We start from the raw sequence: 25,423 nt of genomic DNA, 5'->3' as shown, positions 1-25,423 counted from the left end.
TATGATCTAATATTTCTGGTATTGTTGCCGGGAGGTGTATTTAGCAAGAATAAATTATCTGTCTGAAATACTGAGCTCTTTGATCTCAAGCTAGCTGAGCAAGTGAAGTTCCATTGAAAGAGAACTTTATTTGGACTGTTTGCTGCTGGCACATTTAGCGTAGTAACAGAAATCAGGAAGACATTTTGTTTAAGCACAGGGAAAAGGTAATTGACATTGTTTTGCAAGTCCAAGCCAGCACTGCCATACTTGCTGATAAATGGAAAGTGACATTCTTCCTTTTGTAGTGCTAGACAATGTACGTCACCAGTAAGTGAGATTATAAACCAATTGTTACTGACATTCAATAGAAATACCATCACAAACTGTACCATCAAAGCATTGGGAGTCACAATGAAGCAGAAAGTTAACTGCTCCTGGGAGATCGGAGCCTGGCTATCTTGTACCCTTGACTCAATTTCAGCATCCTAAAGTTATTTTTACAATCAAGAAGGCATAAGTTAAGGGTTGATTACTCCCTACTTCTCTGGATAAGTGCAGCTGCAACTAGAAAGAAGTCCTTGCATTACCCTGCCCCAATCCCATGTGTTGCTTGAATTTCCAGCATCTGCAGATTTCCCATTGATCGTTCATTCCTTCCACCATTGGAATGTGGCTGCATTGTAGACAATCTACTAAATGTACTGCAATTACATACCAGTGCTACTCTGGTAACTCCAAATCCTGCAAACTTTATCACCAAGAAGCACAAAGGCAGCATGCAAATGTTGTTCTCCAAGTGTTCTTGACATTCTGCGAGCCACAGTCCCCTAGAAGACTGCATAGTGGGGGGGAGAGAGAGAGAGAGAGAGTTCAAAGAAAGTGAGCAGGGGCAAGTCAGGTCACTTGGATGGCATAGCTTGAGAATGAGTTAAAAAGAAGTGAGTAGAGTAGTTGGGGCATACTGCATTCCACAGTTCCCGAGGAGGGGTTAGGTTACGCTCATTTAGGCACTTGGCAAGGTAAAAGGAAATCCTTCCTTTTTCCTTAAAAATCCTTTTTCCTTAAATCCTTAAAAAGGAAGTCAGGTTTAAGTTTAATGGCCATCATGGGAGTGGCCGTTATGTGACTGGGCCAGCGTTAGAGTGGGGAGTTCAAGCTTTGGCTCAGAGAGGCTTCAGTGAGGACAAGCGAAATCTGTAAGTAAATTTTTTTTGTTCATTTAATTTTTCTTTCCCTCTTTCTTGCACAGTTAGAGCAGTGGGGATGCCAGGCTGGATAATGGAATGTAGGGACTGGGAAGGCACGGAGACCTACAGCGTCCATGAAAGACTACAGCTGCAAGAAGTGGATCCAGCTGCAGCTTCTTTCAGAATGTGTTAAGGAACTGGATGAACTCCCGATCATTCAGGAGGCTGAGGGGTTGATTGAAAGGACATACAGGGAGGTACTTATATCCATGGTGTGGGCCGCTAGTCACTAGCTGATTGTCAGGAGAGAGAATAGGGATAGGCATCCATTGGAGAGTACCCCTGTGGCGATTCCATTCATCGACAGGCATACCGCTTTGATCCTATTGGGTGGGGGAGGGAGGAATGACCTAGCAAAGGAAAGTCATGGTGGTCACATCTCTGGCACTGAGTCTGACTCTGTGACTCAGAAGGGAAGGGGGAAGAAGAGCCGAACTGTAGTGATAGGGAAACAAAAAGGATTTCTGTGGATGAGAATGAGATTTCCAGGTAGTATGTTGCCCCCCAGGTGCCCGAGTCACGGACATCAGGGATTGAGTCCATAGCATTCTTAATTCGAGGGTGAGCAACCAGAAGTTATGGTCCATGTCGGTACCAATGACATGGGTAGGAAGGGTGACGAAGTGCTGCAAAGTGATTTCGGGGAGTTAGGTGCTAAGTTAATGGACAGGCCTTAAGAGTTGTGCTCTCACGATTGCTACCTGTGCCATGTGTTAGTGAGGCCAGAAATGGGAAGATCCTACAGTTTAGCATATGACTTAGGAGATGGGGCAGGAGGGAGGACTTAAGAATTTTGGATAGTTGGGCTTTATTCCAGGGAAGGTGGGACCTGTACAGAATGGATAGTTTGTACCTGAACTGGAGGGAGACTAATATGCTTGCAGACAGTTTTCTGGGGCTATGGGGGCATGGGGGTTTAAACTAGACTTGCAGAGGTATGGGAGTCAAGGCCCAGTGCAGATAGTGGAGTGATTGTGGAGAAAGATGTTGTTAAGCCTGCATAGAAAGTCAAGAATCAAAAGGTTGAGTATGGTGGGGCTAATATTCTGAGTTGTGTACATGTCAATGCAAGGAGTATTATAGAAAGGGCGGATGAGCTTAAGGTATGGATCAGCACGTGGAATTATGACATCTATTGTTTTAGACATGGTAGAGGGAGAGGGTTGGCATTACGAGTCAGGAAAAATGTAATGGCAGTGCTCAGGCAGGATGCAGAGGAGAGCCTCATCTACTGAGGCTGTATGGATAGAACTGAGAAATAAGAAAGTGATAACCACGTCAATGGGATTATAGTATAGACCACCCAACAGACCACAGGATTTAGAGGAGCAAATTTGTAAGGAGATCACAAGACTGCTGCAAAGAACATAAGGTTGTGATAGGTGATTTAAAATTTCCATACTTTGCTGGGGTTTCCCATTCTGAAAAAGGGCTGGATGGGATAGAGTTTGTCAAATTTGCTCAGGAAAATTTCCTGTATATAGAAGTCCCAATTAGAGAGAGTGTGATACTAGATTTCCTATTAGGGAATGAGACAGGGCAGGTGATAGGAGTTTGTATAGAGGAACACTTTACATTGAGTGATCATAATGCCGTTAGTTTCAAGATAATTATGGAGAAGGATAGATCTGGTCCTCAGGTGAGATACTAAATTGGAGAAAGGCCAATTTTGATGTTATCAGAAAGGATCTGGAAAGTGTGGATTGGGACAGGTTGTTTTCTGGCAAAGGTGTACATGGTAAATGGGAGGCCTTCAAAAGTGAAATTTTGAGAGCACAGAGTTGGTATGTTCCTTTTAGAATAAAAGGTATGGATAACAGGTTTAGGGAACTTTGGTTTTCAAAAGATATTGAGGCTTTTTTTTAAAAAAAAGGAAGCGAATAGCACGTATAGACATGAAGGAGCGAAAAAGGTACTTGCAGAGTATAAGAAATGTAAAAGGCCATGAGAAGGGAATCGGGAGGGCTAAAATAAGACGTGAGGTTGCTCTAGCAGACAAAGCAAAGGAAAATTCTAAAGGCTTCCACAGATAAATTAAGAGGAAAAGGATGGCAAGGGACATAATTGGTCCTCTGGAAGATCAAAGTGGTCACCTATGTATGGAGCCAAAAGAGATGGGGGGAAATCTTAAATGGACACAGTTTATAGAAGTGAGGCAAAGCAGCGGTGAGGTCGTGGACCCTTTACATATTGCCGACGAGGAGGTGCTTGCTGTCTTGAGGCAAATTAGGGTGGATAAATCCCCAGGGCCTGATGAGGTGTTCCCTCAGACCCTGTGGGAGGCAAGTGCAGAAATTGCAATGGCCTTAGTGGAGATATTTGAAATGCTCTTAGCTACGGTGAGGTGCTGGAGGATTGGAGGATAGCTAATGTTGTTCTGCTGATTAGGCATAGTGGACGTGGTTTTGTGCGTGGTAGGTCATGTCTAACCAATCTTATGGGATCCTTTGAGGAAGTTGCCCGGAAAGTTGTTAAAGGCAAGGCAGTGGATATTGTCTACATGGACTTTAGCAAAGGCTTTGACAAGGTCCTGCATGGGAAGCTGGTCATGAAGGTTCAGTCACCTGGCATTCAAGAAGAGGTAGTAAATTGGATTTGACATTGGCTTTTCAGAAGAAGCCAGAGAGTGGTAGTAGATGGTTGCCTCCCTGAGTGGAGGCCTGTGACTGGTGGTGTGCTGCAGGGATCAGTGCTGGGTCTGTTGTTGTTTATCATCGATATCAATGATCTGGATAATAATGTGGAAAACTAGTTTGGCAAATTTGCAAATGACACCAAGATTGAGAGTATAGTGGACAGTGAAGAAGACTGTCAAAGCTTGCAACAGGATCTGGGCAAGCTGGGGAAAAAAGAGCTGAAAATGGCAGCTGGTAGATGGCATGAGGTGCTGCACTTTGGGCAGACAAACCAGGGTAGAACTTGCACGGTGAGTGGTAGGGCACTGAGGAGTGTGGTAGAACAGAGGGATCTGGGAATAAAGATTCATAATTTCTTGAAAGTGGTGTCACAGGTACGTAGGGTCATAAAGAAAGCTTTTGGCATATTGGCCTTCATTAATCAAAGTATTGAGTACAGGAGTTGGGATGTTATGTTGAAGTTGTACAAGACGTTGGTGAGGCCTAACTTGGAGTATTGTGTGCAATTTTGGTCACCTACCTACAGGAAAGATTTAAATAAGTTTGAAAGAGTGCGGAGAAATTTACAAGAATGTTGCTGGGACTTGAAGTTTTGTGTCATAGGGAGAGGTCAAATAGGTTAGGACTTTACTCCCTAGAATATAGAAGTTTGAGAGGAGATTTGATAGAGGTTACAAAATTATGAGTTGTATAGGTAGGGTAAATGCAAGCAGGCTTTTTCCACTGAGGTTGGGTGAGACTGCGACTACAGATCAAGGTTTAAGAGTAAAATGTGAAATGTTTAAGGGGAACATGAGGGGGATCTTCACTCAGAGAGTGGTCGAGTGTGGAACAAGCTGCCAATGGTAGATGCTGGTTTGATCTGAATATTTAAGAGAAATCTGGGTAGATATATGTGGGAGGGGGTTATGGAAGGTTGCAGTCTGGGTAGGGGTTGATGGGACTAGGCAGATTAATAGTTTGGCTCAGACTAGAAGGGCCTGTTTCTGTGCTGTAGTGTTCTATGATTCTAAGTAATGTATCACCTTGATTTGGAAATATATTTTCCATCTTTCACTATCATTGCATGTTGAACAGCATCCTACAATTACCTTCACTAGAGAATTGTTATGGGTCAGAATATAGCTTCCTCAAGGGCAATAAGGAATGGGTAATAAACTGTTTACTGCCCTCGCAGTGCCTGTGTACAAAAGGCACTGTGTATGAGTGAGTAAAGCACCTTCTCAAATATCACTTAAACTGGAAGCTTTCTTCAGGATTTTTAGTGAGATCCTACTTGCAAAACTGCAGAAAGTTAAGTAAAGTGCGTATTAAATTCAATATTGAATTGCCCCATGCCTGACTATACTAATACTGTTGATTATTCTCACAGCTGATGTTAACCAAGGTAATACGTACACACAACACTCCATAACTGTGCTGTATAAATAAGAGCAAAGTCGTGGCGCAATTAACAATAAACCTAATACGGTCAATTCTGGTTAATTGGGACACATCAGGGCCAGTACATTCTGGCCCAATTATGAATACCCCAATTAGCTGTGTTTCATGAACATAGTTAAAAAAGGTATGAAAAACACAAACTACTGTTTAATGAGTAACAAATTATGCAACATCGACTGTACTCTTTTCCTAAATGCTGAGTTCCTCCAGCAATTTTTTGTGTGTTGCTCAGATTTCCAGCATCTGCAGATTTTCTCGTGTTTGTAACAAATTATGTATTTAAATAAAACACAGAATAAATTAGAACACTTATCAATACTACTACAGTACTTTAAAGCTGTTTATTAGTTCCTAGTGAATATCGACAGAGGAATTGCTGCTATGTTCCTTTGATTGACTGTGAATGAGCACAATCAGTGCAGACATCTAGTGTAGATAGTGAACTGCCTCCATACAATGCCTTCGACGATTTCAACCTCCAAATCTTCATTTTCATTGTAACATTCAAGGTGATTGTCAATATCTTCAAATTCTTTGTAGTTCCCAACTATTGAAGTAGTGAAATTATTTCATTTTCACTCCTGGCTGTTTCTGGCATCTCCAAGTCTGAGTTCTTGAAACAGTTTTGAATTGTCTTCCTGCTTATTTCTTGCCAACTATCAGCAACAAAAATCACTGCTTTTAGAACACAAGCACATACAACTGATGCTATTTAAAAACTGTTCATTCTAAACACAGTGTAGTGTCCAATGGCCACACAAGTACAGGCATTTGATGCTAGTTAGAAGCTGTTTGGCAAAAGTTTCCTGCCAAAATTAAGAAGTGTAGTGCCCCAAATAAATGAAGGGAATCACAGCTATTTTCTTGAATTATTTTTGCTAAGAGTTGTCCCAAATAAGCATTTGCCCTGATTAACTAATGGCCCAATTAATCAGAATCCACTGTACTTCCTTCAAAATATATCTACTAAATGTTCACCAATATTAACAAAAACTTAAGAATCACATATATTGCTATTTCAAGGTCAAATTAAGAGAGGGTGGAGATGGATGGCTGTCACCGGGCACTTCAGATTGAATCCAAGTTAACCCGTACAGGGAATGATACAAAAACAACTTACGTACAGGAAGTGACCTTCATAGAAAACAAACTGTGCCTCTAGACGCCAGAAAATACTGTATGTTAGTTAGTTCAGCAATGTCCACGTTCCATACATGGAAAAAGAACTTGGGAATAAGATCATATTTTTGATGTTAATTTCAAAACTCTAGTTTATTAGAGGTTTTAAGAAGTTTGAAGAAAGATAAGCCAACCTTCATCAATATAGCAGTGACGTTACTATTCCTATCTCTGAATTGAAATTGGGAGGAAAAATAATGCAAACTCCACTGCCTAGAGTTAATCCAAAATAGAGAATTTGTTACCTCAAAATGTAGTTCTGGCACTGTCAGATTGGTCACCCCTCTCTTTATCGTTGATCAAAATGAATATTTTGCCTAAATTTTTCTATTTATTTCAGGCCATTCCTGTTTTTATTCCTAAATCCTTTTTTGATTCTCTGGATTCTATTATATCTTCTTAAATATGGAAAAATAAAATTTCTTGATTAAATAAAGTTCATCTTCAAAAAGCTAAAAAGAATGGAGGTTTAGCCTTACCCAATTTTAGGTTTTATTACTGGGCAGTCAATATACGGAATCGTACGTTTTGGTTATATTATATCAATCGAGAGGTCTGTCTGGTCTGGGTTTCTTTAGAAGCTGATTCTGTTAATAAATTTTCTATCATTTCTCTTCTCGGATCCTCAATTCCTTTATCTTTAAGTAATTTAACTGATAATTTTGTAGTTAAACACACCTTGAGGATTTGGGTACAATTTAGAAAATATTTTGGTTTATTGAGTTTTCACTTTCAAGTCCCATTTTTTCTAACTTTTTTTAAACCTTCTATGACTGATGTAGTTTTTAAAGAGTGGAAGAGATTGGGTATTAAATGTTTTCAGGATTTGTTTGTTGGAGATAGTCTCTCTTCATTTGAACAATTGTCTGCTAATTATAGCCTACCCAAAACCCACTTTTTTCGATATTTACAAATTAGAGACTTCTTGCGTTCTCAAGTACGTACATTTCCTAAAAGTCCAGATAAGAATTTACTTGATACCATTTTTAATTTGAAATCCTTCCATAATGGATCTATATCTAATATTTATGGTATGTTGTTGGGAATGAGAAATATTCCTTTAGACAAAATTAAAAATCTCTGGGAACAAGATTTACAGATTCCAATTTCTGAGGATACTTGGAATGAAATTTTTAAATTGGTTAATACCTCATCGTTAGGTGCCCGTCATTCCCTTCTACAATATAAAGTTGTTCATAGGCCCACATGACTAAAGATAAGCTCCCTTGTTTTTATTCGGATATATCTCCCTATTGTGATAGATGTAACAATGGAGAAGCTTCACTAATTCATATGTTTTGGACTTGTCTGAGTCTTGAAAAATATTGGAAGGAAGTATTCAAACTTTTTCGGTGCTTTTTAAAGTAAATTTTAAACCTAATTCTTTGACTGCCTTATTTGGTATTGTTGGAGTCACATGATTTGCATATTTTGGCCTTTATTTCTCTTATAGCCAGGAGGGCGTTGTTGGTTAAGAGGAAGGTTGCCACTCCGCCTACTGATACTCATTGGTTAAATGATGTTGTGTCACGTTTAAATTTAGAGAAGATTCGTTGTTCAATTTCTGAACCTAGACTAGATTTTTTAACGTTGTGGGGACCTTTTTTGAATTATTTTCAAAATCTTTGATTTGCTATTAAGCACAGATGTTGGCTAACAATATGTTTTATTATATGATAAGGATTTTTTTCCTTTTTTTTAACTCAAACAGCTGTTTTTTTTCTGGCAGTGGGTTTAGATTTTTTTTGTATAATAAAATTATCTCTTTTCAATATATGTTTAAATTTAATGTATACGGATATGGGGTAATGAGACTATATTTGTGACTCCAATATACTGTAATCGATATATATCCTACTGTACTTTGTATTCTTTGTAAGAAATCAATAAAAATATTGAAAAAGAAAATGTAGTTCTAATTGAGGATAGTATAGTCGGGAGAATAGACACAATTCTCTGTTGCAAAGATTGAAAGTCCTGAACGCTGTGTTGTCTGTCTGGAGTCTGGGTCAGTGATATCTCATGTGACTTGCAGAGGAATTTATGCAGAGTGGGAGGGGAAAGATTCAGTTCTGGTGATTCACATGGGTACCAATGGCATTGGAAAAGAAAGGGAAGAGGTTCCACTGACAGAATTTGGGCATCTAGTGACTAAGTTAAACTGCAGAATGAAAAAGGTAATAATCTCTAGATTGTTACCCGAGCAAAGTGCAAATTGGCAAAGCGTTGTTCAGTGAACTAAATATGTGGCTCAAAGTTGATGTGGGAGGAGTGGGTTTGGATTTGTGGGACATTGGCACCAGTATTGGAGAAGGAGGGAGCTGTTCTGATTGGGTGGGTTCCACCTGAAGCATGTTGGGACCAACATCCTGGCAAGTCGCATAACTAAGGTTGTAGATAACTAGGGTTATAGGACTTTAAAGTAAACAGTAGGGGAGTGGGTTCAACAGATTGGAAAAGTGAAGAGTAAAAGGGAAAGAAAGTGTAGGAGAGGTTACGGAAGTTTCTAGAATAATGAATAAGAACAAGTTGAGAAAGAGATAAGAATTTAACTTAAGACAATATGGAGACAAAATTCAAAAGAAGTATTCAAGTGTTATACTTGAATATACGCAGTGTACAAAGTAAGATAAATGATCTTGTAGCGCAGTTAGAAATTGGCTGGTATGATGTTGTGGGCATCACAGAGGCATCACCGAATGAAGTTCAGAGCTGGAGCTTAATATCCAAGGATATCTGTTATATTGAAAAGACAGACTGGTGGGTAAAGGGGGTGGGATGTCTTTGTCAGTTTAAAAAAAAAAGAAATGAAATCCTTAGAAAAATTGACATAGGCTCAGAAGGTGTGGAATCCTTGTGGACAAAGTTAAGAAGCTGCAAAGGTAAGAAAGACCCTGATTGGAGTTGTATATAGGCCTTTGAACATTAGTCAGGATGTGGGGTACTAATAGCATTTTGGAGCACCTTTTGGTTGAGCCCTCTAGAGAAATTACAATTCTGGATTGGGTGTTGATCAGGTTTGATTAGGGAGTGTAAGATAAAGGAACTCATAGGAGGCAATTGATCATAATATGATAGAATTCTCCCTACAGTTTGAGAGGGAGAAGCTAACATTTGATGTATCAGTGTTTCATTTGAGTAAAGGTAACTACAGAGGCATGAGTAACGAGCTCGCCAAAGTTGGTATGAACTCCCAAATCCTCAGGACCTTCTACAGGGGCACCATTGAGAGCATCCTGACTTGCTGTATCACTGCCTGGTACAGGAACTGCACCAACGTTGATTGCAGGGCACAGCAGACAGTGGTACAGACAACGCATCTATGGATGTGAACTTCCCTCCATTGAGGTCATTTACAGCGGCACGTGTAAAAAGAAGGCCTGGAAGATCATCGGGGACACCAGTCACCCTAACCATAAACTGTTTCAGCTGCTTCCATCTGGCAAATGGTACCGCAGCATTAAAGCCAGGACCAACAGGCTATGGGACAGCTTCTATCTGCAAAACATTAGGCCTTTAAATCCACATGTCAGTACATTGTGACTGAGTCATAACACAAAGATATTTACTCCTCACGTTGTGGGACAGATGTAAGATTTAAATAAATTCATAGTTGATTAGAAGGGGACACCAGCAGGGATAACCACGGTGCAGCAATAGCTAGAGTTGTTTCAGAATAATTCAGAAGAAGCAGAATTGGTTCACCCCAAAGAAGTAGTATTTTAATGGGAGAATGAGGCAATTGTAGCTGACAAGGGATGCCAAAGAGAGCATATAAGCAAATGAGATGGCATACAATATAGCAAGAATCACTGGGAAGCTAGAGGATTGAGAAACTTTTAAAAATGAACAGAAGACAACTAAAAATTGAGAGAAAAGATGAATTTGAAGGTAAGCTAGCCAATAGTATAAAACAGAATACAAAAAAAATTTCAGATGTGTGAAAAGTAAAAAAGAGGCAAGTGTGGACATCAGACTGCTCTAAAATAATGCTGGAGTTGGAGTAATAGACAAGAAAGAGATGACAGATGAACTGAATTTTGTGTCACGCTTCACTGTGGAAGACAGCAACAGCATGCAGAAATTCGAGATTGTCATGGGTCGGAATTGAGTGCAGTCACTATTACTATAAAGAAGATGCTTCAGAAGGAAGATAAGTCACCTGAACCAGATAGACTACACCCTAGGGTTGTGAAAGAGGTCGCTGAAGAAACTGTGGAGATTAGTAGTGATCTTCCAAGATGCACTAGATTCCAGAATGATTCCAGAGGACTCAAAAATCACAAATGTCATTCCACTCTTCGGGAAGGGAGGGAGGTTCCTTTGTTCCTTTGTCTCTAACACATCTGTTCCCAGGATGAGGCTTTCCTTTCCAGAATATCAGTGATGTCTTCATTCTTCAAAGAGCAGGGTTTCCACCATTGATACTGCCCTCACCTACATTACCTCCGTTTCCCAGACATCTGTCCTCACCCCATCACCCAACTGCCTTAACTGGGATAGAATTTGTCTTGTCCTAATCTGCTACCCCATGAGCCTCCATATTCAGTGCACCACTCTCCACAACTTCCACCATATTCAATGGGATCCTACAACCAAACATATCTTTACCTCCTTCCCACGCTCCACTTTACGTAGGAATATTGCTTCTGTGATTTACTTGTCCATTCCTCCCTTCCAGCACTTATCCCTGCATGCAGAAATGCTTGACCTACCTGTTCACCTCCTCCCTGACCTCCATACAAGGCCCCAGACAGCCCAGCCATGTGAGGCAGAACTTCACCTGCAAATCTGTTGGGGTTGTCTACTGTATCTGATGCTCCTGATGTGGCCTGCTCTACATTGGTGAGAACCGACGTAGATTGGGGTACCATTTTGTCAAGTACCTTTGCTCCATTCCCAACAAACAGGATTTTCCTGTGGGAACCATTTCCCACTCCCATTCCAACATGTTAGTTCGTGGTCTCCTCTACTGCCACAATGAGGCCACCTTATTCTGACTTCTTCCCCCTCCAGTTCTGATGAAGGGTCTTGGCCTGAAACATCAACAATTTATTCCTTTCCATAGATGCTGCCTGGTCCCTGGTGTTCCTCCCTTATTTTGAATGTGTTACTCTGGATTTCTAGCATGTTCAGCATCTGGTGTTTGAGGGAGTCAGAAGGCTAGAAAGATGTTAGAGTTCATTATTTAAGGATGAGGTTTTGGGTGACTTGGATGAACACAATTAAACAGGCCGAAGTCAGCATGGTTTTCTTAAGGTGAAATATTGCCTGACAAAGTAGTTGGAGTTCTTTGTAGGATAGGCAAGGGAGGGCCAGTGGATGGTGTTTACTTGAATTTTCGAAAGTCCTTTAAAATAAGGTGCCACACATGAGGCTACTGAACAAGAGAAAGCCCATGATATTATTGGAAAGATACTAGCACAGAAAGAAGGCTGGCTGACCAGCAATGTTCCCTCTAAGGTGTGCATGTACACACATCTTTTGCTACTAGCGCACAAAGGAATTTGAATTGTGCACAAAGGGTTGTCACCTTTTGGCATCTTAAGTGTATTTCATGATCATAAACAATCACATTTCCTTTTCTGGTTTCTGGTGTGGATGATATTGACAATGTGGAGTTTGCCATGATTTGTCTGCAGATTTTAGAACTGGCTTATACTGATTTTTATTGAAGAAGTTATTGGATCACTATGTCGAATTCCAAAGAAGCAAAGGGCAAGAAATGCAGAGGAACTGCTAGTTCATTTTACAGTGGAATGGCCTAATGAAACAGGACTTGGTAGTTTATTATCCTTAGAATACCTTCAATTCTATTTCCACTTAAAAACTCAGTGTGCACACGTTGTTGGCACTGCACAAAAACGTTGCACAGCACAAGATTATTGTGCGCACTGGTCATTACAAAATAGGGGGAACATTGCTGACTGGCAGAAGACAAAGATCTTTGGCCAAATTTCTGAATAATGCAAAGATTGGTTGAGGGACAGGTAGTGTTGAGGAAGCAGGGAGTCTGCAGAAGGATTTGGATAGATTAGGAAAATAGGCAAAGAAGTGGCAGATGGAATATACTGTTGGGACCTATATGGTCATGCACTCTGGTAGAAAGAATAAAAGCATAGACTATTTTCTAAAGGGAGCAAATTCAAAAATCCAAGGTGCAAGGAGGTTTTAGAGTCCTAGTACAGGATTCCCTGAAGATTAACTTGCAGATTAAGTTGGTAGTAAGGAAGTCAAATGCAGCATTAGCATTCATTCCGAGAGGACTAGAATATGAAAACAAGGATCTAATGTGCTAAGGTTTTATAAGGTGTTAGTCAGACCACATCTGGAATGTTGTGAGAGTTTTTTTTTGCCCATATCTAAGAAAGGATGTGCTGGCACTGGAGAGGATCCAGAAGAGATTTACAAGAATGATGTTCCTTCTACCAGAGTGCAAGTGTTGATGTATAAGGAGTGTTTGTTTCTGGGCCTGTATGCAGTGGGGTTTTGATGAGTGGTGGGAGGGGAATCTCATTGAAACCCATCGAGTATTGGATAGAGTGGACATGGAGAAGATGTTTCCAATAGTGGGACAGTCTCAGAATAGACTGACTTCCCGTTAGAACGGGGATAAGGAGATAAGATATCTATGCACCTGTTTTGTTTTAAGTAAATTGCTTCATCATCATTTCATTTATACACACATTCTTACAAGGCTTGATGGGGTTAATCTATGGTTTGTTTCCTCTAGATGTGATTTCTGAATCCAGGGCTCAGTGCCAAAATAAGTGGGCATCCTTTCAGGACTAAGATGAGAAGAAATGTCTTCACCCAGGGGGTGGTAAATCTTTTAGTTCACCACCCAAGAGAGTTGCGGAGGCTAAGCCCACCATTAATATATTTTAAGGCATTAAAGAAATCAAGGATAAGCCACTCATTCAGGGAAATGGATTGGAGGTAAAAGACCAGCCAAGTGACTCAATAGGCACAATGGGCCAAATGTCTAATCTTTCTGTCTCTTAAGATATTTATAGTGTTTCCTGACCCTTCACTGTCACTACATCTGTTCATTAGGGCCATTCCTTTGTTGTGATGCAGTAATGTTCCAGCAAACAGCCTTTCACACTGGCAGGTGATATTTGTTTCCTGGTCTTGCACAAGCACGTTAAGACTATGAAATCCAGCTTACTGAAGTGAACCAGGTAAGCCTGAGCAACCAGTGGTGTGGGGCCTCAGATCCCAGCAACCTCCTGCCCTTCATCAACTTAAAATGTCCCATTTACCACTGAGTTTTTATTTAGCTGAGAGTTGAGCTATGCCAACAGTTCCTGGTTTTTCTTTAACTCTGTGAGCGCATGAATTAAACAAGGAGGTTGGAGAGTGACTGGTTAATTCCACAGATGTGTAATGACTAACTTATTTGCTGGCTGTATTATTTCAAAGTGGGATCCAGCTCTATGGAAAGGCTAAGGTTTCAATTATAAACAGCATTCATTATGTGCTCTTAAACTCTCTGACAAGTTTTTCCTTCTCATTGTTCAGCGGGTGGTCTGCAGGAAATCGCCACAAAGTTTGACAATCAAAGTGTGATGTATGGATTCTGTAGCATCAAGGACTCTGGTTCTGGTCTGCCCAAGTATGTCCTGATAAACTGGGTAAGCAATTTTTCATGTCAGTTGGACTGTTTTTAAAGGGTGCAAATCACCAAAAATTAATGTCCCAGATAATGTTGAGTAAGGACAATCCTGCAAATGTTCTTGCTGAAGCTGATAGCGGCAGGGACTGTTAGGCTTGTGTTGGCAATCCCAAAGCTGGGGGCTGGGTGAATCAGCGTGAATATGCAGACTGTTCTATTTGGAGCATTTGACTATAAACTGAAGGAAATCATTTCCATTTCATATATTTCCAGAAAAAAATTAACACTTAGTTACATTAGGTTAAGCAAGTTTTAAAATAATAATTATTGCTTATGACCTATGTGCTCTAAAAATATAATTACTAGCAAGTTCTTAGCATCATCAGTGATGTGTAGCCTGCTGTTAATGCTGACCTACAAAAAGTCTTCAGACCTGCCTTGTGCAATCACCTGTCTGAAAGGCGCTACTGCCCACTGCAGCTTGTTTAGGGGTGGTACAGCACTTATCAGTAAGTACTGCTGCATGTCAACTCCAGGGTTCAATCCTGACCCCTGCTCTTCTCTGTGCGGAGATTGCACGTTCCCCCTGATTGATGGCTATTCACTTCCCAGGGCCCAAAAGGATTATTGCTAACCTCAGCTTTTTAATACAGCAGAAGAACCTTTCCAAAGGGACAGAGTTGTTCATAGCAAAGTTGAACTTCTAACCCAGGGATTCTCAACATTGAGGTCCATGGACCCCAAGTTGGGAACACCTATTCCAACCAATATTCCTTGCTCAGTAAAAAACCAACCAATTAATTCTTGTAGGCTCAGGTTTAATGAACATAAGAGAATAGTGTTATGTTAATTGGCCTGCATCAAACCAGACAACACTAAGTTATTTGCACCATTGTGGCTGACTTCGAGGAAGCTTGCAGACCAGATTGATTTTGTCACTTTGTACATCAAATATGGTCACAGGTAGAGTTGAACAATCAATAGTTGGGATATTTGTGTACCCAGAGGGATAACCCCCACAACATTAATTTTGGGTGTCTGTGATCTCTGTCACTAGAAGTTTTAAGATCATTTATGTGAATTACTTTGTCCCAGCAAAGGTATCTGAAAAATATCACATGCAGATGATGTCAACTAGTGGCAAAACAGTGTTAGAAAGCAGTGGGGATTGTGAGGAATAACAGAAAGACATGGAAACAGAAAGAATGTCTAAAATTTATTCATTAAACTTCATTTTCTGCAACGGATGACTCATTCATCTGCAATGCTTTGTACATAATTATAGTTCATAAGAATATCACCTATGTTTGGAAATTTTTTGTAGTTTCTAAATCTTTTGTAATTCAGAAATCTTTTATAAATCAGAAATCCCCAATGTTTTAAATGAGTGTTAAGAACTATTTGTCTAAATTTAAATGTGAATTATTAAAAAGAAACTAAACTATATTTAAACAACTTCATTTGCCGGAAGCATCTCCTCCTTAGTAGAAGATGGAGCCCAGCACTTAAATAGTGGCAATTGGCAGCTAAACCTCATTGCAGAGACTAGACAGGGAAGTAAGTTAAACTTTGAAGAGTAGATTCACACAATATAACCTCTCTATACCGAAGGTACCCATAGATGCCTATATTGGATAGGGGTTAAAATCTCCTTCTGAGTTTAGGGCTTTGCAGGCAGTGAGCTCTGATGCTGTGTAGCTTTTATCCCACCTCCCAACGCTGCGCTGGTAATTTACTGTAAATTACCTTGGGGTGGTAAGTGGCAAAAGAATCAAAGATGAGATCATGAGCATGTGAAAGGGAACAATTTGTCATATGGACTGTGGATAGACGGGGCTTGCACACAAAAAATGAGAAGTAGCTGTTAAAAACTTTGCACAGCTTTTTAAAAGACCTTAAATTATTAAATAACTGAAAAGTTAGCTGGAAAGCATTAAAATTAAAACAAAAGGTCTATGAATACGAGAGCTTGATTTGGTTGCCTGCAAATAAGATATGCCAGGTCCGGTCCCTGGTTATTCATGAAGAAGTTTCACTGTAATGTTGTCACAGTGGATTCCACTGTTGGGACGTGGAGAAAGAAACACTGAAAAACGGTAGTGCCGCAGATTTTAGGCTTCCTCATTCATAGACGTAGGCAGGAAAATCTTAAACTGTCCGTGTGCTGTAATGTTCTGTGTTCTAAGTGTGCTCTTATGTGGGCAGTTGGTGGCAGTTGGATGCAGAGCCATTGACATTGCTCTGCAAAATACCAAAACATTATTTCAAATGTTTTAATCTATTAATTATGTGCATTTCCAGCTTTTATTTTTCCCTAACAGCATGTGACAGCAGTGGTTTTGAGGGATGACTTGAATTTGTGGGAAATTTCTAAACCATCCCTTAAACAATACTGTACCTATCCCAGGGCTGGCCCCTTGGTAACTGAGGCTATGGCTCCTTGCTGCCCCTCTCTCAACAACCTCTGAAAGACTCACCGAGCCTCATTCCATCAGCCATTCTTCCTCTTCTTTCACCAATCTCCTAAGTGGTGGGGGGGGGGGCTAATTTACCTTTCTCCTTTATAGTCAATACGGACAATTGTTTGATGTAAGAGTGGCCAGAGAGATTAATTCCCTATAAACTGCTGCATAGGAAATTGTGTAGTTGTTTAACCGCTGCTTTGGCACAGCCTTCACCTTTTAAATTTCTTTTCCTTAGGTGGGTGAAGATGTGGATGATCATCGAAAATGCACATGTGCTAGTCATGTGCCCACAATTGCAGACTTCTTCCAGGCAAGTGTGCTTCTCTCTGATTTTCAGATTCATTATGTTTATACCCTTCATTATGTTTAAATAAACTGCCCGAAATATAATTCAGTCACTGACAATGACTAGTGAGATCAGGAAAATGCAATTTCTTCACTGTTAGTCAATTCATCAAGGTAAGGCACTTTACCTTGATGAAGAGGCACATTATCCCTTTTTGCTACGCATCAACTGTTCACTGGCTACTTGTTTAATTGTAGTCTGCTGCAGATTGATGAACTAAATGATTAAAATGAGAGAAACAACAAATTATAATATATTTCAGTCATCTTGATCATTGTGAACTGCTGCTAAATATAATTGCAATCGTTAAGAAGCGAACCATCAAATCAATAATGAAAAGGTTTAGAAACATTTTGACTACTGGGAAAAGTGTATGCCTTTAAAGATCCAGGATATAATGCTATTTTTTTTGTTTTCCATTGCACTGTACTTAGGCAAATGTCAATAAAGCTCGACTTCAACTTTGATTTTAAAATCTTCTGGTAATTGCTGACATAAACTGGGATGTATAGAGTTGGTGGAGGAGTTAGACTAGTTAGAGATTTAGTTTGGTTTATGGGATGGTTTTGTTTCGGAAAGATGGATGCAAGCACCGAGCTGCAGTACAATACTTGTGAAATATCTGATACTTTCAATGCTCGTTCATGAAGAGTAACTACTTGTGCATGTAAAAAGAAAGCACCAATAGGTTATTTAGTTGTAAAAGCAGAATCTGCTTTTTATTTAAATCATGGGCAATATTCTGCTTTGTTATTGTGATATAAAAGGAAGGTATTTATCCAATGTTGTCTGTACTGGCTCTCTGACGCTTCCCATCGGTCTCCGTTCCTTTACTGTTTCCTTGTAGCCTATTCACACTCGAGTGTGTGTTGCTCCCTGATTCACCTACATTTATAATAATCAATTAACCCTATTTTTACAGTAGGGGAAAAAACTTGAACTCCTGGGAGAAACTCACACAATAAGAGGATGTGCAAACTTCATGGAGATGACGCTCAAAATTAAAATCACATTGAGGTCACTGGTGTTTTTATGACAGAAGTGCTTATTGTTACATACATAGCTGTGCCAATGTATCTTGGCTCCATGTCCCTTAAATTATTTAGTATCCAAGAATGTATTGGTTTTGTTATGAAAAATGAAGCAGCTCCTCATTTAATTTTAATCTTAAATTCTCGACTATGTATTTTGAGCTGATGATCCTAGTTTAAGTCATCTTATCTAGGGGAAGCATCTATCATTTTAGGATATGCATGATTGGAAAATATCATCCTTCCAAATTCTAGAACATTTTTCCACTTAGTACAATAGTCTGATTTCAGAAATTTATTCCAGTCAAGCTACACTGCACTATTTAAGTTCTTCATTGGATAAGCAGGTTAAATTACACACACTACTTCAGCCCACAGTCTGTAAATTATTATCCAGTTTTAATAAAAACTAAATTAAAAGGCTAAAATTCCTGCTCAAGAACTTTTTGATATCAATATCCATATCAAAAAGTCTCCATCCACTTAAAAGTATTTTACTACAGGTGTCCCCCGCTTTTCGAACGTTCGCTTTACGAAACCTCACTGTTACGAAAGACCTACATTAGTACCCTGTTTTCACTAACAGAAGGTGTTTTCACTGTTACGAAAAAAAAGCAGCGCGCAATAAAAAATCAGCGCGCGATAAAAGGCAGCGCGCACCCCAAGCAGCCGCTCTCCCCCGGATTCGGAATGGCATTCTTGCCGGCATTGCTTAAACACATGCCTGTGAGCAGTCGTTTGCAAGATGGGTTCTATGGTATCGGAAAAGCCTAAAAGAGCTCGTAAGGGTGTTACACTTAGTGTAAAACTAGACATAATTAAGCGTTTCGATTGTGGTGAACGAAGTAAGGACAAAGTGAGTTTAGCTTGTGGAAGTTGATGAAGATGATGTTAGAGGTTTTGGCATCCCATGACCAAGATCTGATAGATGAAGAGCTGATGCGATTGGAAGAAAAAAGGATAACAATCGAAACCGAATGCAGTAGCAAACTGAACGTGAAGTAACTGCGTGAGATTTTCGCTGCAATGATGAAGTACGACTTTAATTTTGAAAGGGCACGTAGGTTTAGGGGATATTTGCAAGATGGTTTGAGTCCTTACAAAGAACTGTGTGATAGAAAAATGCGCGAGGCTCAGCAGTCAAGCAAGCCTTCCACATCAGCCACAGCAGGCGACGAACCTCGACCTTCGACATCGAGGCGGGCAGAGACAGAAGATGAACTGCCTGCCCTATTGGAAACAGACGATGACGAGATGACACCCCAGTGTCCCACCATCCCAACCCCTGGGCCACGGACAGATACCAATTCGCGGAGACTGCAGCGGTAGCCGGGAGGCACACGGAACATCTTTAAGAAAAAAGCAGAAATAAGCATGCTAATTAATTAGGTGCCGCCTGACACGTAATTGTCGACCTAGATCAGAGACGACGCAATCAGAAATCGGCACTGATCTGGGCTGACATTTACGTGCCGGGCGGCACCTAATTAATTAGCATGTTTGTTTTAGCTTTTTTCTTAAAGATATGCTATGTGCCTCCCAGCTACCGCTGCACCCCTGCATGCTTTGCGAATCAGTATCGGTTGGTGGCCCGGAGGGTCGGGGCCACTGCACCAGCCCAACCTGCGACGACTCAGCCTAACACACCATCATCAGTGTGCTCGGCGCTGTCCCGATTCCGGTAAGTGATACTACCCTGTACATACATTATTTCTATTTTATATAGGCTGTGTATTTTTACGTGTTATTTGGTATGATTTGGCAGCTTCATAGCTTGAAGGTTACTGGAGAGCGCATGCGCTGTGTTTCTGCCGACGGCGCTTGCGTGAGATTATCTGCTGATGGCGCTTGCGTGAGATTTTCGTTACGGAGAACAGTGCAGTAATGATTGTGGAGAGGTATTTCTACTTTATATAGGCTGTGTATTTATCATATTATTCCTGCTTTTACTATATGCTACTGTTATTTTAGGTTTTATGTTATTTGGCACGATTTGGTAGGTTATTTTTGGGTCTGCGAACGCTCACAAAATTTTCCCATATAAATAAATGGTAATTGCTTCTTCGCTTTACGACATTCCGGCTTACGAACCGTTTCACAGGAACGCTCTACCTTCGGATGGCGGGGGAAACCTGCCCAGGTTGAATACTCCCTTTCTGAAATTCTAAAATCCAAAAACCTCTGAAATTTTTTTGTGCATTGACTTGACATCACAAATGGAAAATTCCACAAGATGCTGAGGAAGTTCCCAGGCAATGTGCAGGTGTCTGCACACCACAGACAGTTCTGAGAAGTCACCTCACATATGTAATGAACAGAAGTAACAAAACAGAATAACTCTGCATAAATTGAAAAAAAGATCTCAATCATGTATTGTCAGCATCGGAGAGAACATGTGCTGCATAACAATATGCTGATCATGAAACAAGCAAAGATCTATCACGACGAACTGAAAATTGAAAGTAATTGTGAATATTCAGCAGGCTGTTTGCAGAAATTTCAGAAAAGACACGGCATTAAATTTTTAAAGCATCTGCTTATCATGAAAATCTAGCATCAGAACAAGTCTATGATGCTGGTTGTTCTTATACCTTACATAACGGCATAAATTTTTAAAGCGTCGCTGATAAAAAAATCTAGCACCAGAGCAAGTCTACGATGCTGATTGGTTTTTATACCTTACATAATAACATTAAATTTTTAAAGCATTGCTGATGAAAATCTAACATTAGAACAAGTCTACAATCCTGATTGTTTTTATACCAAACATAAAATTGTAAAAGAAAATAAACTACAAATACAGTGTAATCAAAACACCTCATTGTAGGTGGCAACTGAAAGCCAGTTGCTGTTTGTTGTTGTTGTTCAATAATTGATTCAGGTATTCTCTTAATGCTGCCGTGCTGCTATTGTTACCCTGCATACTTTATATTTTCATTACATTAATGGTATGTAGTAATTTTTACTGTTTATTGCACATGTTTGATGAACAAGTGTAAGACAAAGACTCAAACAACAGGAATGAGGGTCTCGGCCTGAAATGTCGACTGTACCTCTTCCTAGAGATGCTGCCTGGCCTGCTGCGTTCACCAGCAATTTTGATGTGTGTTGCCTAAGTCAAAGACTGCTTACTGGTAGCACATAAGTTCAGAGTTAGAAATGATGGTGATCCCAAGCCATCTCATTATTTATCCAAAATCTGAAAAATCCAAAACATTTCTGGCCCCAAGCATTTTAGATAAGGGGTCCTCAATCAGTACTTTATTTTTCCTTTGGAAATTCATATTTCTCTGCATTTTATTTCTGTATGCTTTACAGACCCCTTGTGTTCCCCTGATGCCTCACTTTCCTACCTGGCCACCTACCATATTTTGTTTGATTCATTTTTGGAGGATCTTGGCATTGTTAGCAGAGCCAACATTTAATGCCAGACCATCCATGCCTTTCAGAAGATGATGGTAATCTGTCCTTTTCGAATGACTGAGGTGTTGTGGAGGGTACTCCTACATTGCCATTGTTTAGGATTTGAACCCTGTGGTGATGAAGGACCACAAATGTATTTACAAATCACAGTGGTCTGCAGTGGAAGGAGAAACTGCAAAAGGTTCTGCTCTCATACCTGGGTGTCCTCGTCCTTATTGGTGGTTGAGATCCCAGGTTTGAGAGATATTTAGATAATTTATACATGGTACCTTCTTTTAATAAATTTAAGTGAGTGAGCCTGAACTGCTGATCCTTGCAGGATCCCAAAACTGATTATTCCAATCTATTTGCTAGTTAACCAATGACAAACTCTTGACTACTAAGTTAGCGTCTACTTGTGCGCTGCCTTATTGAATGTTGTATGGAAAGTATTGGGTTTCCTTTAATACCACTCACAAATTTCTTCACAAGCTTGCTTTCATAAATCTGTGGTTACTTGGTCAGTCATATTTGCAGATGTCCTACTCAAAAGAGATCTCTAGCATTTGTCCAGCCATTAATCTCAATGTAAAGTGAACGAAGACTAGCAGCATTCTCAAGCAAGAATCAGTTCTTTCAAGGTGTGGAGTTGATGAAAGACAATTTGGGGGGGGGGAGAAGTTTTATTCAATACTTTCCAACTTCCTTCAAAAGTTTCTACCTGATTTTCACCCTCTTTACCTACTCTTTTCCCAATTCCAATCAGGGGGCAAATGTTATTGTTAATGCCAGCAGTCCTGAAGATGTGGATTCCACCGCTATCCGGCAGAAATTGACTAATGGCACAATGCATGTTTCCAGCCCAGTCTTACGCCGACTCCATCTTAAAGAGGATGAAGACTTGCTGGGTCCAGTGGTGAGTAGAAGACAGTAGCTGACAATAGCTAAGGTGTAAGGTGCTGGAGAATGCCAGTGTAATTATGAATGTACAGGTTTTTAAGTTAATAAAAGTTATTAGCTTGAATGTTAAATAAATACCCTGCATTCAAAACCAAGCAACCATGGCATGTATTCAAAGATAATAGAGCCTGAGTGTAAAATGTTCCAATTACTGTTTGACTGTATTTAACTAAAATGTATAGGGAATGGGAAAGGTTAAATAACCAGTTTGTAGAAACAACTGGGTTTTACTTTGAACTTTGAAAAACTAAGCATCTTGGGAGCAGGTATGCTATTAGTGCTGAGTTGTCTCAGTATTATATGTGTAAAGGGATAGCGAAGGGGTCACTGCTTTGGAAGATTTAACCTTAAAATTTTAATTCTTTAAAGTGTGATGATTGTGATCGTGATACATTTATCGGTCTCAAGGTATTCAACAATGTACGAATTAGGATTCCTAGTACCTGACTTCAATAATAGTTAGAAGTCTACCAAAGTCTAAATAGGAGGTGTGTACAACCAGAGATACTTAATTTCAATTTATTTCTATATATCGAATGCCTGTAGATTAAATGATTAATTATACAAAGTAAATTTGAAAGTCCCACTTGTTCCTGCAAGCAACTTCTCTTTCAGTGACAGTAATCTGCATCTTTCAATGAGAGTTGTTTTTTTTCCTTCCTTTAATATATGTTCCCTGTTGCAGGGAACAACATACCAAAAGACCAATGCTGCAATTGAAATGAAACGAATCAACAGAGAATTATTCTGGGCACAAGCAAAGGTACAACTCAATATAATCTTTAGACATTTACCAACTGAGAGAAATTTCATTTTGCAAAGTAAAGTTCAGATTCTTTATTACCTTTCTGCTACATAATGTTATTTCATTAAAATTCTTGTCCAAGGAATGTAAGGATTTTATTAAACTCTGGTGCAAAGAATTAGCACTTTCTTTAGTAACTTCTGCTAACTGGGTTTTCTGCATTTGCCATGATTAGCGGTTTGTCACAGATCTGATTTAAGCTTTTTGCTCTTGTTCCAAATATGTTCATAAATTCAGGCACGTAATCAATCGTTTTACATTATGACTTTAAGGATGGACTTTCAAAATTATTGCAAAAGAAAACTAGTAATTGGCATCAGTGTGGTAGGTTAATTTCACCTGTGAAACTTTGTGTCTAATTATTCTTGTCGACTTGAATGACAATTTTCTTAAGAACCAGAGTGGATCCCATATCACTGCACTTATTTAGAAGTATGCACTAGATTGAAGATTGACTTTGAAGATAAGCGATTGGAAATTGTATAGTCACTGTGACAATTAGTGCTATGTAAGTGCAAAGTACGCTGTTATTATTTGGAGAGGCTGATTAACACAACGATCACAGAATGACAGTGCTTAGCAATGTACTTAACCCATTTAAAAGTTGGAAAGGATACCATATAATTTATTTGATGACAGTAGAAACCATGATATTTGTCTCTTCCTTTACCTCCCAAACCTCACTGGAAAACTTGCTATGTTTTCTCAAACCTAGTTTCCGGAGCTACTTCTGCATCAATCCAATTCACACTTGCCCTTTTTATTTTCTGAAAATACTGGATAGTCATTAGAATACATGGAAGCATTTCGGTAATGTCAAGTGGACCCCACAAGCAAACGGCACAAGCTATAAAAATGTCCTCACCATGTTTGACATCTTCCCTCTATGTTTTTCACTTAATTTTCCCCTCACCAATACATTTAGAAACCATAGAAAAACTGCAGCACAGAATCAGGCCTTTTGGCCCTTCTTGGCTTTGCCGAACCATTTTCAGCCTAGTCCCACTGACCTGCACACGGACCATATCCCTCCATACACCTCCCATCCATGTATCTGTCCAATTTATTCTTAAATGTTAAAAAAGAACCCGCATTTACCACCTCGTCTGGCAGCTCATTCCATACTCCCACCACTCTCTGTGTGAAGAAGCCCCCCCCTAATGTTCCCTTTAAACTTTTCCCCCCTCACCCTTAACCCATGTCCTCTGGTTTTTTCCTCCCCTTGCCTGAGTGGAAAAAGCCTGCTTGCATTCACCTTATCTATACCCATCATAATTTTATATACCTCTATCAAATCTCCCCTCATTCTTCTATGCTCCAGGGAATAAAGTCCTAACCTATTCAACCTTTCTCTGTAACTGAGTTTCTCAAGTCCCAGCAACATCCTTGTAAACCTTCTCTGCACTCCTTCAACCTTATTAATATCCTTTCTGTAACTTGGTGACCAAAACTGAACACAATATTGGAGATTCGGCCTCACCAATTTGGGATATCAGAGATATCTAACCTGATTGATTGTCCAGATGAAAGTTAATAATTAGAACAGAAACAATAAACCTAAAATTTAAATATAAAAATGCTGTTAACAGTCAACAGGCCAGGCAGCATTTGTGTGGGGGGAAAAAAAAACAGAATTGATGTCCCAGGTTGAAGTTCTCTCTCTGTGTGGAGCTAGTGGCATCATTGTTGTCTGGTGAAGCAATGTTTGAAAGCCCAAATGGCCTACTCCTATTTTTGTCTTTCTGTGAAAATCAATTTTAAAACTGCAGATGCTGGAAATCTGAAATACAAGCAGAAAATACAGGAAAAATTCAGCAGCTCAGGCAACTTCTGTGGAAAGAGAAACAGTTAATATTACATATGCAGGGCCCTTCAGTGGAACCCTGATGAAGTGTACCAGATCTGAGACGTGTGCTATATGCTCTACCAGGTTCTCTAGCATCTCCTGATGTTATTTCTGTTTGTTCTGTCGATGCAAATCATTTTCCTTCCATTAAGTATGAAGTAGCTTCTATTCTGTCTTGAAAGGTGCACCATCCATACATCACTGGCCCTTTTCTCTTGAACTACTGCACATTTCACTTCCAATCTCACATGTTTTTGCTATTTCCCCCTCTCTAGAGAGAGGAGGAGCTGAGAAAAGAAGAGGAGCGCAAGAAAGTGATTGAAGAAAGAGAAAAATTTGAGAGAGAGAGAATGGAGCAAGAGAAGAAAGAGCAAGAAGATAGAGAGCAAAGATACAGAGAACGCGAGAAACAGATAGAGGAAGAAAGGTATGGTTCCTAGACATATGGATAATTGTCTTGAGG

The 25,423-nt window shown here is 39.8% G+C and overlaps 1 protein-coding gene across 3 annotated transcripts in view; it reads left to right on the top strand.

Moving 5' to 3' along the window:
* Nucleotides 1-25,423, top strand: part of LOC140200389 (drebrin-like) — a 203,698-nt gene that overhangs the window by 131,215 nt on the left and 47,060 nt on the right. For all 3 annotated transcript variants that reach the window (XM_072263652.1, XM_072263651.1, XM_072263653.1), the window contains exons 3-7: nucleotides 14,012-14,124; nucleotides 16,806-16,880; nucleotides 22,116-22,265; nucleotides 22,995-23,072; nucleotides 25,236-25,387. In XM_072263652.1, coding sequence (XP_072119753.1) covers nucleotides 14,012-14,124; nucleotides 16,806-16,880; nucleotides 22,116-22,265; nucleotides 22,995-23,072; nucleotides 25,236-25,387 — 568 coding nt within the window. The remainder of the gene's footprint in view (nucleotides 1-14,011; nucleotides 14,125-16,805; nucleotides 16,881-22,115; nucleotides 22,266-22,994; nucleotides 23,073-25,235; nucleotides 25,388-25,423) is intronic.

Source organism: Mobula birostris, chromosome 7, assembly GCF_030028105.1.
Source record: "Mobula birostris isolate sMobBir1 chromosome 7, sMobBir1.hap1, whole genome shotgun sequence".
In the NCBI taxonomy this organism is placed as follows: Eukaryota; Metazoa; Chordata; class Chondrichthyes; order Myliobatiformes; family Myliobatidae; genus Mobula; species Mobula birostris.
The sequence above is the reverse complement of the archived record's forward strand: the minus strand, read 5'-3'. Positions and strand labels throughout refer to the sequence as shown.